This window comes from Epinephelus lanceolatus, chromosome 21 (genome assembly GCF_041903045.1).
Source record: "Epinephelus lanceolatus isolate andai-2023 chromosome 21, ASM4190304v1, whole genome shotgun sequence".
In the NCBI taxonomy this organism is placed as follows: domain Eukaryota; kingdom Metazoa; phylum Chordata; class Actinopteri; order Perciformes; family Serranidae; genus Epinephelus; species Epinephelus lanceolatus.
Window position 1 is genome coordinate 21,016,113 of NC_135754.1, and position 18,927 is coordinate 21,035,039.

The 18,927-nt window shown below is 39.7% G+C and overlaps 1 protein-coding gene across 1 annotated transcript; it reads right to left on the reverse strand.

Annotated features, from left to right (window-relative positions):
• Positions 1-532: 532 nt before the first annotated feature.
• cep55l (centrosomal protein 55 like) lies at positions 533-16,034 on the reverse strand. The gene is made up of 12 exons (XM_078163369.1): positions 15,948-16,034; positions 15,133-15,356; positions 14,928-15,035; positions 13,838-13,993; positions 7,916-7,969; positions 7,306-7,450; positions 6,771-6,916; positions 6,371-6,564; positions 5,919-6,042; positions 4,608-4,679; positions 4,193-4,318; positions 533-3,983 (listed from the first exon to the last, which is right to left on the reverse strand). Exons 2-12 carry the CDS (start codon positions 15,319-15,321, stop codon positions 3,771-3,773), a joined length of 1,527 nt encoding a protein of 508 aa, XP_078019495.1. The 5' UTR covers positions 15,322-15,356; positions 15,948-16,034; the 3' UTR covers positions 533-3,770.
• Positions 16,035-18,927: the final 2,893 nt, after the last annotated feature.

An 18,927-nucleotide genomic window follows, 5' to 3' on the forward strand; every position in this document is an offset into this window, starting at 1 on the left:
TTAAAAAGACAAAGATAATTAGAAGCTAAAGCTGAACTATAGGCTACAGATCACAGTGTAAAAGTGAACCACCACATCACTGCTGATCGCCACAGAAGACAATGAATAGAAAGGGAAACTTTGCAGATATTAAACCAGCTGTGTGGCATCACAGTGCATTAAAATGTGTCAATGTCACGCTGACTTTCCAACAGTTTAACAATTTCTATTTTAAATTTTATGTCAACCTATTCAGTATCAAAAAGGGTACTGCATTCAATTGAGAAAAAAAAATCAGCCGTTTTTCTGATTTAACAAGATTATCTCAGGATTATACATCTGCTAGTTTATGAGATTATCCTGCAAATTCAGTAAAGCAAGAGCAGAATTTCTTTCCCTATGAAGACTTCTTGTAATTCTGAGATACTCAATCTCGATTCAGAAAAAAACGGGCAAATATTTCAGGAAGTGAATGCTTCACACTACATAATTCAGTACATTATAGGCCCCATAAAACACTGATATGACAAAGATTACAGAAAGGACTGTTGCGTTCAAAGGAGATACATATTTTTATTGCACACTTTTGTACAGTACAGTGCATGGCAAAACAACTTTGGAGCACATGATTAGAATAAAAAAAAGACACCTTTAAAAAAACAGATGGACAGAAGTTGGCCAAACAATGTGATTGTTGCATTTCAAAGATACACAACCTAAAAACACCACACATTTTACAAGATGACAGTACAACAGTGTCTGTCAGTCTGTCTTAAGTCTATCTAGTCACATTGCCAAGATGGCAGGAATAAAAGCAACTTAACCCCCTTTCCCCTACCAAGAGGACCTTTACTAATCCCCTGCCTTAAATAGTTTAGTACAAGGAATTAACTCATGCAATCTCATTCCAGCCTCACAGGACTGCGGGCTAGAAAAGTGAAGGTGGAGGTGGAAGCAAGCCTCTCGAACAGGGAGGAATACATGAACAAACTTGGAACCGTGTGACTGTTTAACCTTCCCGATGTGGTGTGTTTAAGTTTACGCAAATCAAACTTTGTGGTTACAGTTGGAGAAAGATGTTGGTCATGGTTACAGTCACATGGTTCAGGAAGGACTGCCCAACTGTCTGCAACACTTTATAATGGAAGTCAACAGGCAACACATGGCAGACCAGTTTAGTCCACCATTATAACTGATCATTATTGTAGTTGAGAGCACAAAACAGCGTAAACAGACATATTTTTACCTCAATACTGTCAACACGGCAACAACCATTACCATGTTTCAGGGTAATTTCTCTTTCAACAAACAATGCAAATATGCCTTTAATATTAACCGTGCTGAGGAAATGCTACCCCAAAACAGCAAAGGTATTGGTTACTGAAACTAGGAGTGGATGTATGGTGTAATTACAGCTTGTTTATCCAGGAAACATACTGTATTATGCCGGTTTGTAAACTTTTATATAATACAATAAGGTAGATCCAATGATCATGCAAAAAAAAAAAAAGGCCATCATAAATTCATAACATTGTACATGAATACATTTACTGAAGGAAGATAAACGCTTTCATTATCTAAAAGTCAGTAGTTCACTTATATAAAATAAAACAACCCAAGAATAAATAATTTCATCAAACACACACAACAATAAAATTTACTAAGAGCTTCAGGCGAGGAAAAACAAGAAGCAGGAAGACCCCAGACATAAACATACAGTGGGATATGATCGGATCAGTCTTTGGCCTAATGGTATTCTAAGGGCAAAAAGAACTGGAGTACATATTTTAAAACAGCCATATCATTTAACATTAAAGACTTTTGAATAGTTTTTGTGATTCAATATGCAGCACTTTAAGAATGTCCCTTAATTCACATTTACATTTTTAAAATTTACTCATAATAAGGTTTTCTAGCTGTTCTGAGGCTTCAGACCGTTTGCGTATCTCCTGGAGTGAAAACAAAGCTTATAGCAGTGATTATATAAATGCTGTTTATGGGAACTGCACACACTATGCTTAGGGCACATCTATAACCCACCATTAAATGTATCAGAAACTTAAATTCAGCAATCATGACAGCAGGTGCATTCCAAACTAATCATCTTGCATGTAGCCTCGGCCACTTTGCAGTTTAAAAAGGACAGCTCGCTCCAAATCAGCCTTCTCTTAATTACAGTGGAACCAGATGGCGTTTGGCTTGTGGGGCTGAAAGCACCAAAAACACTACGTTTGAAAAACTCAACAGCAATGTGGCGTTCCAGAAATCATGAGCCAGTTACTCAAGATAATCCACAGACCTTGTTGTGAAACTTGTTTTATCACCATGCAGAAGGAAATGTGCATCTACTCATGGATGAGGGGCTTGAGCTCTTGACGTCGTAGGATGTCAACATTAATGGCATCCATGGTTACAGCTCAAAGGAGGAGGACGCCATTAATGTTGACATCCTACGACGTCAACATTAATGGCGTCCTCCTCCTTTGAGCTGTAACCATGGATGTATAAAGTAAACTGGATACAGCGTTAGAGGCGGGGCTCTGTTCACTCCTATGAAAGTTGCTCAGTGGCACATGAAACCAAAACACTGCCCACAGAGCAGGCGCATTGGAGACTTCCATTGGCCAAGCTGGCTACTTTCAGTTTAGTACTCTGCTAACTTAAACAGGGATAAAATGATTCTGTTATGCAGCTCTTCTAAACTTTTCGAAATGTTCGACTGAATGGGTCAAATCTCGATATTGAAATAAGTCATTTTGGGGGGATTGTGACGCTCCACAAAATGTATTCACACACCGATTTACAAATGTCTCCTTCGCCATGTAAGTCCATGGAAATGTCTATTTTTTGGGGGGCCACATGGCATCACGTGATGCTGACATTTCACTTTGGCCACTACGAAAATTAGCTTAGAATCCCAACGCACTTCCTTTGGGCCTGGCTGTAACGTTAGCTAGCTCAGTGGTGCTAGGTGAGCTAGCAGTAGATGCACACTTCCTTCTACGCAGTGATATGGTTGCTGGTGTAGTTCGGCACAAAGAAAATAATTCCTAAATGAAAGTGCTCACAACAAGGTCTGTGGATTATCTTGAGTAACCAGGGCATGACTCTAGAAAGAGACAGTTGTTTTTTTAGGTATTTTTTTGGCACTTTGAGCACCACAAACCGAGTCCATCTAGTTCCATTATGTTTGAGAGATAAGGGAGACATCTCTATGGCCGATATCTCAACATTTGGTAACTCGCACCAAAACAATCTAAACTGATAAATAGCACTACAGGTAAGAGACAAATATGTATTTTCATTTGGCTGAACTGTCCCTTTAACTGCAGCTTTTGGAAGTTAAATCAAAGAATGGGTTGTTTAAAGATGTAAGCAGCCTCCCAGTTAAGTCTTTCAATATATATCTACTCACCTTTGTTGCTCACAGGAGTGACTGTGGAGTCAGTGTATGACAAACGTTTAAAATATACTGCAGGGGTTTACGTTTCTTGAATGGATCTTTTGATCTAGTCCAATGGTTCCCAACCTCTCTGGCTTGTGAGCCATTTGAAATGAGGCAATGCCTATTTGACACCCATTGTCCCAGACTGCATGTCCATATGACCAGGTTAACCAAAATGTGAGTTTTATTCCCTTTTTATTTGTAATGATTTCCGAGGCCTGGAGAGGCAAAGAAAAAATAAAGGCATGTGTTGTATGTATAGAAGCTTTACTATCTTGCTTCCCCCTTGGGTGAGGACAGGTCCTGACACTAAGGCTGGGAATTGATCTGCCCTCTTCTCTAGCCTCTAGGCAAGGCAGTAATCAATGTGTGCCAGGAGCTCCCTGTGGCGGCTGGTGGGATAGTGGGCCCGACACTTTGGGCACTCCAGGAAGCTCTCGTCCAGGAGGTTGGTGACTTTGGAGGGAGATGTAGGACAGTGAGGGTCAGTGATAGTCAGACGCTCAAATTCAAAGTTGTTGTAGTTGCTGGGCTCTGAGAAACGGGTGTTTGGCTGTTTCTGAAAGGGAAAACATTACGTTTATTGAGCAGCTTCTTTGCTGCAGAGTAATATAAAAAGAGTATACCTGACTTTCATAGAACAAGTGTTTTACATTTAATTGCAATTAAGATACTACTAAAGTTTTGACATAAGCCTTTCTAGACTGAAGCTGTACTTCTGAAAGATACAGCAATGAACATGTGGTTATGATATCCACTAAAACTTACAGCAGACTCCAGTTTAGTAATCTGATCCCGGGCCTTGCGAAGCTCCTTCAGCACCTTATGTAACTGGTGCTGCATGCTCTGACGATCAATCTTTTCATTCTCAAAGTCCTTGGCAGAGAGTTGGATCTTAGGAGGGGGAGGAAATATATGAGGAGGAGAGATAGCCAAGAACTCATTGTACTTGAATTGCACAAGTGGGATCAGTATGGATTTATATAAATATAAACAGTTACATTTCTATGTGCTACATACTACACAATGGGCCTGAGCTGATGGATTTTCCACTCATAACCGGGCGGTGAGCGTTCAAATTGTCTAAGCGGTTATTGCTGACCTCGTCATTTGTTTTCAACAATTTCAAACAGATTTGCGGTTGTGTGAATTGCTGGGCCATTTATCTGTAATTTACAGTTACCTGTTGCTCCAGAGCTTCAATCCTCCTCTGTTCTTCATGTTGGCTCAGAAGAGACTTCTGCAGCATATTCACCTGTAAAGGCCAAATGATCGGTAAAATCCAACATTGAAATCCCTTTTCCATTCAAGAGGACCAGTGTGCAGGATTCAGGGGCATCTATTGGCAGACATGGTATATAATATTCATAACAACTTTGGTTAGCACAGAATGAGCCAATTATATCAACATATGGAGCGAGTCTGATATGTTTCTACAGTAGCCCAGAACAGACAAATCAATTCAAAGCTCTAGATAGGGCTATCTGCATTTCAGATAGCCCTATCCCATCGGCTACTGCAGTTCTACACTTGACACATGGGAGAAGTTTCAGTTCTGCAGACTCACCACTAGATGCCACCAAATCCTACACACTGGACCTTTAAAACCTGGGTTGATATTTTATTTAAATATTCTCAGACAGTCCCACCAGGATTTTGTGATGTCGTGATCACAACAATTAACACAAATTCAGCCAGTCCCCGTGAATTCTGTGTGTCCAATCCAATCACCAAAACTTTACAGCGAGTCTGACTATTTAAAATCAGTAAAATCTTATTTAATTGTGGAGCTGCGTGCAGCTTATTGATTCACTCGGCCCGCCTCTCTGTCTCCGTTTATCATGAGAGTATCTGATGTGGAAGCGGAACTCTGTGCCTGGGACAGAGTCACACAAAAACAGTTACCGGGCTAACTGTTAGCATCACAAAGCTAACCCAACGATTATTAATGGGTTAAACACCAGAGTCTAGCTGTTTCAGTGTCAGCATGAGAATAAACGCTTGGTGTCTGATGTTAACTGCTGCTGCAGGGCTTTGGCCCGAGCAAGTTGTGACGAGTTGTGATGAAATCATGTTGTGCTGTGTTAGCTCGTGCTAACCAGGCAGAGAGAGCAGGAGGAGAGCTGCTCAGGGAGATCGTCCTTTAGCGCTGCGTCGAACGGCATCAACAGCTGATCGGCGGTGATCAATCGCTCCCAACCCCCAACCATAACAAATAAATTCTAATTCTGTTGGAAACACTGAATGCTCATAATTATACGCTCCGTTTCCGAGCAATCATCACAACTATTTGTGAAATTTTCACTTGCCCCTGCATTGTCATTGCAAAAAAAAATGCTTGTAACATCACATAACTCATCAATTACCTCGGTTTTTTTATTATTTTTTTTTTTTAAAAAAGGGCTGTGAAATCAGACATTCAACATTCCCAAAACAGCCTGCGAAATCCTGGAGGGACAGTCTCATAAATATCTACTGAAAGTGAACGTGTTACCTGCAGCAGAAGCTCAGCAGATCTCTTCCTCTCCTCCTCCAATCTGATGTCCATGTTCTCCAGTTCCATTCTCATCCTTTCTGACTGCTCAGACAACACCTTTCTCTCCTCAGACACTTCATACCTGGATGTGATGTTAATGTAATCCACATAAATATTAATATTATTCTTGTTCACTTTTACAGTACTTAAAAAATATTAGTTTGAAACCCATTTACTGCTGTTATTGTTGTTAGTACATTCATAAAGGGTTCATAAAAATCAACTGAGAATTTAAGACAGTAATACTGATAAAAGAAGTGGTATTTTTAAGATAAACGGCGCAATTAATCTGCAGTCTGGCCTTTTCTAATCACAGGCTTTTGTAGTTTCTTTGTACCACTCAGACGTACTGTTTAAAGAAACTGTGACACCAGGTCGACTTGATTTCTACAAGAGCAGGCTTGTTTTACCTGTTGCTGAGTCGCTCTGCCTGCAGCTGCATCTTTACATCCTTCGACTCTTTGCTCTTCTCTTCGTACTTCCTCAGTAAAGATGTCAGATCGCTGCACTTGTCGTCATACCTCCTCTGCAGTGCTGACATCTCATTCTGGAGCCTGGTGACCAGCTCCTTCTGAGACAGCAGCTCGGCCTGAGCCTTTACGGTCTGCGGAGCGGTAGAAAAACAAATTAATTACAAAAATGCCCAAATCCAAGGAATGTAGAAATTTAATAGGGTTGGTGCAGTTGAATGCAGATTCGGTGCTAACTGAACTTCTGAACGGACTGTCAATGAAACTGCACACAGTTTGACAGGGAGACTGCGGCACAAGCCACAAAATTAGACAGTGAGTGAAATCCTGTAGTGTTTACCTGTTCCCTCTGCACACTGAGCTCCTGTTGGCTGCTGGTGAGCTGATCTTTTTGCCTCTCCAGGTCTTTCTGTACCCCCAACAGCAACTGATCATAGTGGCTCTTCAGCTGAGCGTCCTTTTCTGGACCTGCTGAGGTGCCAGGAGCTGAGATAAGAAGTGATAGTTAGATATAAAATATTCATTGCAGCAGAAATGTAAAATTTCTTGCTTTAAGCAGCGTCTGTGTGAAAGACTTACAGAAAGTTTTGCTATTTAATTGTCAAGGCTGTTGTTCATATTTTTAATTCCAGGATTATTTAATTTATTTAATCTTTTCTCATCTCATTTTCACACTCAAAGCCTGTCGTGTTTAATAAGAAATAATAATGAATGAATCAAACTGCATAATTTCACCTTTCCATCTTCCATACTGTCTGTATCACAGCACAGCAATAAGTGTTCCTTTTAATTACGTGAACATTTCATGTACTTAGCATATGAATGTAGTGACTGAAATGAGGATGTGAGAGGTAGCTAATTCAATTGCTCCTCACCATCTGAAGTGGCCTCTTGTTTGGTTTGCTGCTGCTTCGCCTCGGCCAGCTGCTGCTCCAGCTCCAGCGTGCGTGCGAGGACGGACTGAACGTAGGCCTCTCTCTGCTGGTCGTACGTCAGCCACTGCTGATTCTTCTCAAGAGCCTGGTGGTGAGATGCACATTGCAGGACACTGATAAAATGTAGTCTGCGCATTTACACGGTAGAGCTGCTCAATTCAAGGGCATGGAAAAACTGGACTCGTTTGCTGTATTTTTTATTGTAAATGTCAGGGGCATGACTTTGGTTTTTCCATCAAAACTACTAAGTGAATAGAAAAGATTTTTCCATCCAAAAACGCAGTACCCAGCATGCCCTTTGTTGATAGCATCTATTGATATTGACATAAAAGCCGGTTCTAGACACTGAATGATGAACTTCAGAGGATCATTTCATTCCCCTGGCCCTGAACAGAGTAATAGAATGAAATACTTCAATTATACGGCCGATGGCTGAGATATTTCAGTTACAAAGCTATAGCACAAAAGCATTTTTCAATAGTGAGAAAGTATGTAGTTAAATTACAAACAGGCACGTACAAACACACAGTAAATCATTCACTGCACTCACGTCTCTCAGTTGATCTTGTACCAATGCCACGTCTGCAGGAGGTACCTGTCCATTCTGCAGAGACATAAACACATTTTAGAAAATAAAAACAAGTCTGATAAACACAATATTGGCTTCGAAACTTCTATCTGATCTAGCCGTCACAAAATAAATATATATATTTAAACTGGTTTCAAAATTAAACAGACAGAATTTAATTTGGATTGGCATGAATTAGCAAGTCCTAATAAGCAAAACTCTGTGTCACGCACCAGAAAACAGTTCCCTGCTGTCTGCCACTGTCATTTCTGTTACAGTGCTGTCACTGAGGTGCCTTTGAAAAGTAATTTAAGTTCAAGTTAAATTTAAAAGAACTGAAGGTTTTCTGTCCAATATTCCACAACACAGCGAGGGACTTGTTTGACATCAATCCAAGATAAATTAGTTGTTCTTAAAGAAAATGCTTTTTGTTCATGATGTTATGTTTGCCATCAGTTTTCTTAGCAAAATCTCAACAGACCCTTCAAACAGGAGGTTTACCACAGGCTTTAAATCACTTGTAGGCTCTCCAGTACGGCTGGAAATCACTGGTTTCATCACAGTATCATATTGTATTGATTTTCTGAACAACGAAACAATATTTGCTGATATCACAAAGTCTGCCATGATACGATTCAATTCAATATATTGTCTTTTTCATAGTTACTTGTCAGTGACTATATTCTCATGCACACCAATATTTCACCATTATGGCCCTGTGTCCTCCTTTGAGGTCATTACATTTTGGGTTTACTGCACCTTATACTTCATTCTGCTTACTTTAGACCTGTTGTCCTCGTTCGTGGAAACTTTTTTGTGCCATTTAGTGCTGGCAAAACCACAATACACTAATCCATGTAAAAACAAGATGGCAGCCATCTCTGCTAGGTCAGTCTGCGGCTGATCCCAACACAAAAGTGGACAAGGTCCAACACCTGATGAGATTTTATGGTTGAAACTTGTTTATCTATGATTAAAAACATTTGAAGTTTAATATGCCATACAAACTTTACCAAATTAAGCAATGGTAACAAGCTACGACGTGGTTAATTAGAAAATACTAGTTTAAAGATGTCAAGACTTTATTATCGTCTCGTTTGAGGACATTGGGACTTTATTATCATTGACAATGTTTAGTTTTTTATACTAATAAGGTCCTACTGATCTAAAATAGCTGGGAGAAATTGAAAGTGCATACCAAACAACAGTTTAGGTCTCAGGAGGATATTCAGATTATGATACGGGTAAACAGCATATTCTGTTCGGATATTCCGAATTGGGCCTGATTCCAAACAAAGCATTTTCTGATTAGGACGTGGAATATGCCAATATTAGTCAGGTTTTAGAGGCACTTTGGACATGTATACAGTACATTCAGAGAATGCGTCTTAACTGGGGCTTTTACCGCAGTTTGTAAGATATGGCCACTTGTGTGTTTACGGTCAGCTCTGTACGTCATGGATACGTTGCTCACAAACCAAGGCTTGGATAGCATGCTCAAAAGAAGGCCCACATTTCTGGTTGGAAGCAGAAACACACCTACTTTTAAACACTATGAAAGTCTTGAATATCAGCAGGTTTTTGGATATGTGTAAATATTGCAACGCCAATCTTTCCAAGACAATGGTTAAAGGAATGAAAGAAGAAGGCTGTGTTTGTACGGTTGAACAACCCTGCCAATGGTGGAAGACTTAGAGCAAATTTGCACAAGTGGCTCCAGCCGTTTCACTTTAACATATTTTGACATGATAAACGAAATGTTAGCACACGTTAATTGGAGTTTGCATGGAGTTTCCAATATTAGTGGAACTTAGTAGGAATATTTTTTCAGAATAATGGCAAAAACTGGAATATTTTGCACATGTACAACTAATCATTATTTACCTAGCGCTTGGCTGCTAGCACTGTTTGAATGCTTCAGAAAGAGGAGCATATGGACAAAAATGGTGACAGAGAAGTGCCATGGGGATTTCACAATAAAGGCCTATCTTAAGGATGACATTATGAATCGATGTATTCACTTTGCATTGATGATATTCGTTCATTAATCACTGAATCAATATATCGATCCAGAGAGATGTATCGTTACACCCCTACTTGACAGCTTCAGTGATTACTTAGCTTTGTTTTTAATAATGCAAGTAATAACACTGGAGCAAATGATGCTTCTATGCACTACTTGTTCCAGAGACTTGACCCTACGACAAAGGGCACAAACCCTTGAGCCAATTCCTCGATGTGCATCCCTAGAAGACTACCTATCATCTCATAATTCTGTCAACCTGACCCTGAGGTCTCCATGTCTGATCCCACCCAAAGTCTAATCTTAAGGAAACCCTTTCAGAACAGTAGGCATCAACAATCATCTCTGCTGCTGAGCTCTCACAGTTACAGACAAGCATGTTGAGCTTGTCAACTTTTTCTAGATGGGTTTAAACGTACGTCCCATAAGCTAAGCCAACTAACAGCTTTTGCGAGTCCAAGAACATGGGGAAGGTTGAGGTCAGGGTCTGTCGGTCAGATTATGTCTAGTAATGCGAAAGGAACTAAGCTAAGGGCTTGGGAACTTCCTGGAACTTTACCAGACAGACATAGCGATAAGGAGATGTATCTACAGCGGGACCCGAAAGAAGCCGATATCACAAGGAACTATGTGTTTACAAGTATCACCTATTCCTATCTATTTGTATACATACTCTGCATTTTAATACCTTCCAACCTTGAATCTAAAGCAGAGACATAAAAACTAAAGCAGGTGTTATGCAAACAATATGAGAGAACATTTAGATTCAAAGACAGTATTTCCAGCATTCTGGTGACCTTTATGAGAAACAAAAACAAGGAACTTTAAAAAACTGCATCTTATTTTTGTAAAAACTCCTCTCGTCTTTCTTCACACCCTTCTTTTCTTTTAGTCACAACTGAGACAACAATTAGCTATAGGGTCTACAATTCTAGGTATCACTGTTATGATTACTTATAAACATCAATGATGAACGGGCCTAGTGGTGTACAGTATGCACAGTTACAACAGGAGCCTTTAATAGGCTGCGGCAGCTAACGTTCCTACATAAAAGCACGTCTTTATCCGTGTAAACAATACATGCTTTATGCTGGCTGATGCACAGAGACTCCTTCACCCCAGCTGATTCTGAAGTTTGATTAAGATGGAAGACAATCAGGAGACATTATGCTGAGGGAGAGCTCCTGGAAAAACTGGCTGAGACTCAGGAAAATTAGGTGGGTTTTTTTTTTTTTTTCACCTCTTGAAATTAAATATGAATTGGGTTGAATTAAGCTTCACTTTGGGCCCCAAAAGCCCCAAAGTATGTGATCTCTGAGTGTTCAGCTATCTGAATTCCTCAGGTTTTTACTTGTGATTTTGCCACCTCTCCAGAAACCAAGGAGAATCCTGATGACCGCTCTGTACGGGTGTTGTGAGGGCCTGCTGTGCTCAAGGCATCAAAGGGCTGACTGCAAATCAGTGCTGCCTTTTGATACAGACAGAGAGCCTACAATTGCGAGGGAGTGCCAACCACTATACATCCCATATTTATCTATATTCCATCATATCTATACAATCCCACTGACAAAGGGTCCCTTTTATCTCTCACAACTGATGTCCTGTTGAACAGATATTGATGGCTACAGGAGTACCAAAGAATAGTGTATTTACATTTACAGTGTGTCATTTGTGCCACGTATTTGTTGCACCTTTAGCTTCCACTATAACAAATTCTCCAGAGAGAGGATAATGTCAATGTCAGCGGAAAACAATCAGAGGTCACACAGTGCCACCCAGTGGACAAAGGAACAACTGCACTGGCATTTTCCAAAACAAGTCTCTTGTCATGCAGCACACTCATTTGAAAATCTGTTTCTGTTGAAATGTACATTAAACCTAATGACATCAAGGTGATATATTTGTTAGGTGTACAAGCTACTGATCAAAACAGGTGACATGATTTTTAAAAAAACCTGACTGAAGGCAAATGTCACATCCTCTCGGTTGTTTCAAAACACTGCTACAGGAGTTTTGTACACAGTCCTCTATATGCCAATGTCTTAGCTAGTCTTTGTAAGCATGTGTAGTTGCCGTTTTTTACGTTCATTCCTAGTATACATTAACATAATTCTTGGCTTTTCTTTGTAGTGATCTTTTAGATTGTTTGTTTTAGAGCTTTACATTTATATTGTGTATTTGTGTTCTATGTTGTCTGTCTGCCTGTCTGTCTGTCTTGGCTAGGACACTCTTGAAAAGAGACTTTTAATCTCAAGAGGTTTTTCTGGTTAAATAAATAAATACAAGACACATTTTAAAGTCAACTACATTATTAGAAGGGTGCTGAAATGATAATCAGTTATGTGAAAAAGGAGGCCACATTAATGCCAGTGCCAACTTGTCAAACTAATGAGAACATCCAGGCAGGTGTTTGTATCGATATTAAGGCCGAGCAATTTAATGATATTGTGATGAGACTAGAGATCTAAAATGTCTTAGATTTCAGATATAGTAATATCATTACTGTTGTCCCTTCCTGGTTCTAAAGGCTGCATCACAGGAAAGTGATGTCATTTTCTGAACTCACCATTCTGTTCTAGTATTTGTCTCTACCCATTTAGTCATTATATCTACATCACTGATATTTATTTTTGTGTGACCACTTATCGTATTGGAGGTTGCCAGGGGCTGAAGCCTATCCCAGCTGACATTGGGTGAGAGGCAGGGTACACCCTGGACAGGTCACCAGACTATCACAGGGCTGACACACAGAGACAGACAACCATTCACACTGACATTCACACCTACGGACAATTTAGAGTCACCAATTAACCTGCATGTCTTTGGACTGTGGGAGGAAGCCGGAGTACATGGAGAAAACCCACGCTGACACTGGTAAAGCCCCCCACCTCTTGCTGTGAGATGACAATGCTAACCACGGCAGCACCGTGCCGCCTCATTACTGATAATTGATCAAAAATCGTATTGTGTGATCATTATGTACAAGCACCAACCCCTCAATGCCATTGCAATATTGATATCAACGTATTTGGTCACAAATATTGACAGTGTTCACGAGTAAGGATTGCCCCGGGCAAGTAAAATGCCATGTCGGGCTAGTAAATCTGGCAATGTACTTGCCTGATTGCGCAACAGGTACAAAAAATTAAGTAGACACATCGCTGATGATGGAAGTAGCAAAGGAGTGAGCAATCTCACTTTAATCTCTGTTGAGAGTTGCACTTGCGCAGCACCAATTGGGCACTTGCGAGAAAATGGCAGCCATTAAAGAAAAAGTTTACGAGCTAAAGAGCAACAAGCATTTTAATTATCAGGGAAACAGCAGCTTAGTTGGGTAGTATGAGAGGATGTGGGCAAAAGTCAACTATGAACTATGCAGTTTGCTGCAAGTTTGATAGCAAGGCAGATAAAATGTTTCTTTAAAGGACAATAAAGTTTGGGCCTTGTTGTGATTTGGTAACCGCTAATAAATGAAACAATATGTGGTGGGGGAAGTTAAAATGTACTTCAGGCAAAGTAGATTTCTGACCCACTTGTCCAACTGGACACATAAAAAAACCCCCCATTAACACTGAACTCAGTGTGAAATTTGATTTTCTTCATATTGCCCAGCCCTAATTAATATTTGTTTTGATACTGTACATCTGTTTAATTTTGGATACTGTATATTTGTTTATTGTACATAGTGTTCTTTATCCATTGTCCCTTGTGATGTCTTCTATCCTTTGTTCTTATACTCTTGTTATTCATATTTTTCAGCATTTATACCTTGTGTTTTATTGTTAAACAACATTCAGAGTGTGAGGCAAAGGAAGAACTTCATTCACAATAAATGCCATAACTTGTAAAGGTTTGAGTATAGAGGCCACAAGTCAACCTACCATGGACTGTGTTTCCAGGGACTGACAGCGAGCAGAAACAGTGGCCAGCTGGTTTTTCAAGTTCCCCGTCTCCTGCGACAAATTCTGGAACAATGCGTCCCTCTGCTCTGCCTCCCTCCTCCGCTGCTCCAGCTGGGCCTGCAGTGATGCTACCACCTGAAGAACACAACACCATGAACAAACAACACCTTGACAAGCCTCCACAGCAGCCACGTTAACCTGATTTTTTTTTTTTTCTCCTTAAAACCTTTGTTTATGCAGAAGCAGTTCACTGGGGATACTTGCTGTTCTCCAAGCAATTATCTGCTTCACACAAATGGCATTACATGGCTGGCAGTGTGCTGGCATTGCCCACTGAGCAGCTCTGGTTTTAGCACTTTGGTTGATGAAAGTTAATGAGGAAGAGGCAAGTGCGATTAAATCACATTACATATTCAAGATGTCTGGGAAAACAAATAGCTGATATTCCATTTACCAGCATGTTATTTCCAAGTTTTAGCCTCATGGCACTCTGACTAGCCTAAATTAGAAAACGATTTCGGCAACAATAGAAGAGATTTCACACGGATAAGCAACAACCTCAAACAAACAGCATCAGTTTCTCCAACAGTGTCGCAAAGACACACTCACAACAGTGAAAGAAAGTTGGGTTTATAAATATCAAGTGAACAGCATACACACCATGTGTTAGTATGCAGTTTTTGCTGGCTGTCTAAACGTCACTTAGCTGAGCTGCTGTCAAAACGGGATAGAAGCTATTTCCCCCCCAACTGCTTTGTATGGCAGCTCAGTGGGGATCTAGTATGATTTTTTTCCCCTTTCTGACAGTTGTCTGCTGCCAGTAATACATATGCCACCAATACAATGCCAAAAGTGCAACAAATCTTCACACGTTGAGGAGTACTCTCAAAGACACAGCTGTGGGTATATTGCCTCAACCTGGGCACAGAAATGCTGCCACAGTATGTCCGAACCTGTCTTTCTGTGTGACCATGTTGACAGAGGGCTTCCAGCTGGATCTACACCAGTCTGCCGTAAATTTGATTTTTGTAGCCATATATTTCTGCAGAAATGTGTCATGTATACACACCTCTCCTCCTTTAGCTGACAGCTGCTGTCTCATTGTTTCTAGCTCCTGTTCTTTAACGAGCAACTGCTGATTGTTTCTCTCTCGCAGCGTCTCGAGGGAAAGGATCCTCTGAAATAATCAACACGAGACACCATATATTAAAACATGAAAACAGGCACAAGACATGCTGACATCCAGACACATTTAAATCCAACACTTTCTTCACCTCCAGCAGCTTGCTTTTATCCGTGTCGGGGGGTTTGATGTGTCGCTTGGCCAGTTCATCGATCTTTCTCCTGAGGTGAGCGTTCTCCTTCCTGACTTTGTCCAGCTCCACCTCAGCTTTGGATGCAGAGCTGCTGGATTTGAAACCCAACCTGCTGACGATGGTCTCTTTGGCACCTTTGGATGTCATGGCTGCTTTGTTGGGTGTTGAGGAAGTAACTTGAACTTCAAAGAAAAGCAAGACATCACATAGATTTGTGTTTCTTGTGTAAAATTCACCTGATAAATTGTGACAGAAATCATTTAGGCAGTAAATAATCAAACTGAAGTGAAAGCTCAAAACACTAAACCCTTATGAAACATCCCATATCAAGTATAAAACTGCTGCCATGCAGACATACTATTATATATTTGTATTAAAATTAAATTATGCAAAAGGCTTTACAGCTTACAAGTGTAAATCGACTAAAAAATGAACAAATTTGTCTCTACAATATTCACAATTTCAATGTTTCCAGTAAATTAACTAAACGTCAGGCATTCACATTCATTTACACGCTTATTTCATAGTAATTTATCCTCATATTATGACGTAATTAAGTGTAAAGTCCAAATAAACACACAGTAAACCGATACTAAGTAGTAAAACTGACATTTCCTGTTCATTAGCTTACACACACCGTCGCACCTGTCATTAGTCCAAAGCTTTTCATAAACTACCGTTTAACCGTTTAAATTGCAAGCCAGCCATTTTAAACCAATACAACGATAGCAAATATTCTCGGCAGAGTTAGAAACAAAATATTTTACACTCACAGATAAAATAAAGTGACGATATCCTCTGAAAACAACCTGTTTGCGACAACAACAAGACCGTTTTCTAACCAAACGCTTTCGTTTCCTGAAGTTTGAATTGCAGCGCGTTGACGTCATATCCGTGATGTGGAAATGGAGGTGCGTATGTTTGCATAACGCGGCGTGTCTCGATTACATGTTGGGCGGTGCAGTGTGGGAAATATAGCGATTTTTTAAAGTTCTTTGTTCATATAATTTACAATGCTATCAATCTACACGATTTCTGTTCAATTTACGTAGCGTTTACACTCAAATAAGCTAGGAATCAGGCTTTTCAGCGCTTTGGCGACTGATATATGTTTTACACCGGACCGCCCCGTTGCTCTGGATGAAGCGAACACACAGAGGAGACATGTATTGCCCACCTACACACTGGTTTGTCTTGTTTCAGGATCTCAGCTCTGTGAAACCTTTTCAGGGTGACATTTATATAAAAATATAATGGTAGTGGGCATTGATTAAGCTGTGAAACCATCTTAAAGATGAAAACTTTTCCTGTGACTCAAAATACTAGAATAGAGCCTGTATTACTTATAAATGGGGTAGAAATTGAAAATTAAAAATGTACTAATAAACATAAGACAACGTTTTTCTCATAAAATCCAATTCCCTTCATATTCTGTTTTTCTAACAAGATTAAAAAGACTTATTTTAAAAAGTTGCCCAATTTCCACCTTTGTAATATAATGTCTAGATTAAGTGCTTTGAATAAAACAAGTACATTTAGCAATAATGAACCTGAAATGCTGATACATTTGTTTTTTAGTTTGGATTTGGAAATACATATTTTAAGGAATATTTATAAGATGTTATTGTTTATTTTGACAGCAGTGTTAGTTATGATCCTGCTTGGTAAATTTCATACACACAAATCTAAATTGACCTTTTCTTTTTCTCCTTATTCAGTCTCAGTCCGTCTCTTGTCCATTTGACAATATGCAGTTTCTATGATGTCTGACTCTGGAACATTTACCTTTGTTCAATAAAACTGAATAGAGGGAAAAAAAAACCTTTACAGAGTGGCACTGACACATCACTGAAAGACCATATTCATAGAAATTGCACTGCCAGGAAACAGCATATTTCCTGCATGATATTTGATAATAGCATGACACTATGACACTGCCTCCTATTATCAAGAGCCATCACGAGAGATGTAGATGGTCTTGGTCAGAGCATTAACCAACAGCTTTCAAGTGGCTGACTCATTACAAAATTGTTTTTATAAAGGGACTGTTCTTTACATATCAGAAAAGGGGGGTGTTTTTTGTTTTTTTTTCTTTACACTCCCTAAAGCTACAAATAGTTTTCCTTGAGCCTCCCTGAGTGACTGGCAGAAAATGCATGACCCTCCCTCCACCATAAATTAGTCAATGGATTTTAAAAACTTCCCCTTCGAAGTTTGAAAGTTAAAGTTGGAGACAAAATCCTGGAGTTGAAAAAAGCCTTTTGGCATGCATGCTGGTTAATTTGTGCAAACTGTTTATTTCTGGCCAAATTTTAAATGAGCAGTAGACTGAAGGGATTTTGATAATTATACATTTTTGGTCTGTTTTTTTTCTGACGCAAGCACTTGTCGCATCTGAGGTGTCCAAGGACTGTCCGAAATGAGAATATCCAAAGATAATTTCTGTTTTCACAGTATCTGGCTATGATGAATGGTGTCATCTTGGCGTTTTTTAAAGAAATCATGCCTTCCAAACCCACTTGAAAGGCATGATTTCTTTAAAAATCTGCAGTGAAATAAATACAAAATATAACCATTTTAAAATAACTTAATTCACTGGGCCGACTGCTGGCGACTTTTAAGGCGGAATGTTAACTTCTGATGTTACTCAATGCACGAGCTGACGGCATGAATCCATCAGCACACCTTAAATTTCACTGTGACAACTTTGACCATTACTTTAGTTTTTAAATGACACGCATTTTGTAATGAGTGGATCTTCAAGTGTTTATATATATTAAAATCGACCAGGTTATGTGAACTGCACATATTCTAATCCTCACTCAGAGAAAAAAAAAAAATCATCATAGAGCATTGTTCCTGTGGGCTCCGGCAAAACTAAACCCCTGAGCTTGCCTGAGAAGGACTAAATGCACAAACCTGCTATTTTTAAATATCCCATGGAAAAAGACTCTCACTGCAGCCTGTTTTATTCTGTTCTGAAAATGTGGGCGTGCAGCCTCGTTCTGTGGACGATAAAGGTGCAGACTTCCATCTGTGTCACCGATAATGAGGAAATACAGTGAGTGCTGGATGGAGCAGTGAGTCACAACAACCCCGCCCACATTTAAGAGGACTGTTTACAGTGGAAACACTAGGGTCTAGGTACCATGTCTGAAGGGTTACTTTGGTTCCAAAGGTACCATACTGAAAGTGTTTGGTGGAAACCGGGCTTTACTGTCACTTTCACTGGTGACCATGTTTACATAGACTAAACAACATTCCTGTATATAGTATACCTTTAAATGTGATTATCATTCTGAATATTTTTGGGTTGTGGACAAAACAAGACATTTAGGGACATCATCTCAGGCTTCGGGAAACACTGATCGACTCTCCACCATTCTCCGACATTCTGAGAAAATAATTGACAGTTTAATCAACTATGAAAATAACCATCAGCTGCAGCCTGAAACACAGACATGAAGTGACTCAGAAGCTGTAGAGGAAAGAGCAATAAAACCAGGGTTGTATTTTCCCATTGTAGGGCAGGCTAATGGCAGGTTAATAGGGGCTAATTATAATGCATTTTAGGGTGTAAATACCTTACATGAGCTACACAGTGCTTACAGTTGAATAATAATAGGTGCGAGAGTTTCATTATTTCTTAAAATTGAGAAATTAATGACCATTCCCGTGCTAAATGAATCTTTGAGTAATGCAGAATCAACTCAGGACACAACCTAGATAACCTCATTATTTTGTTCATGTTTT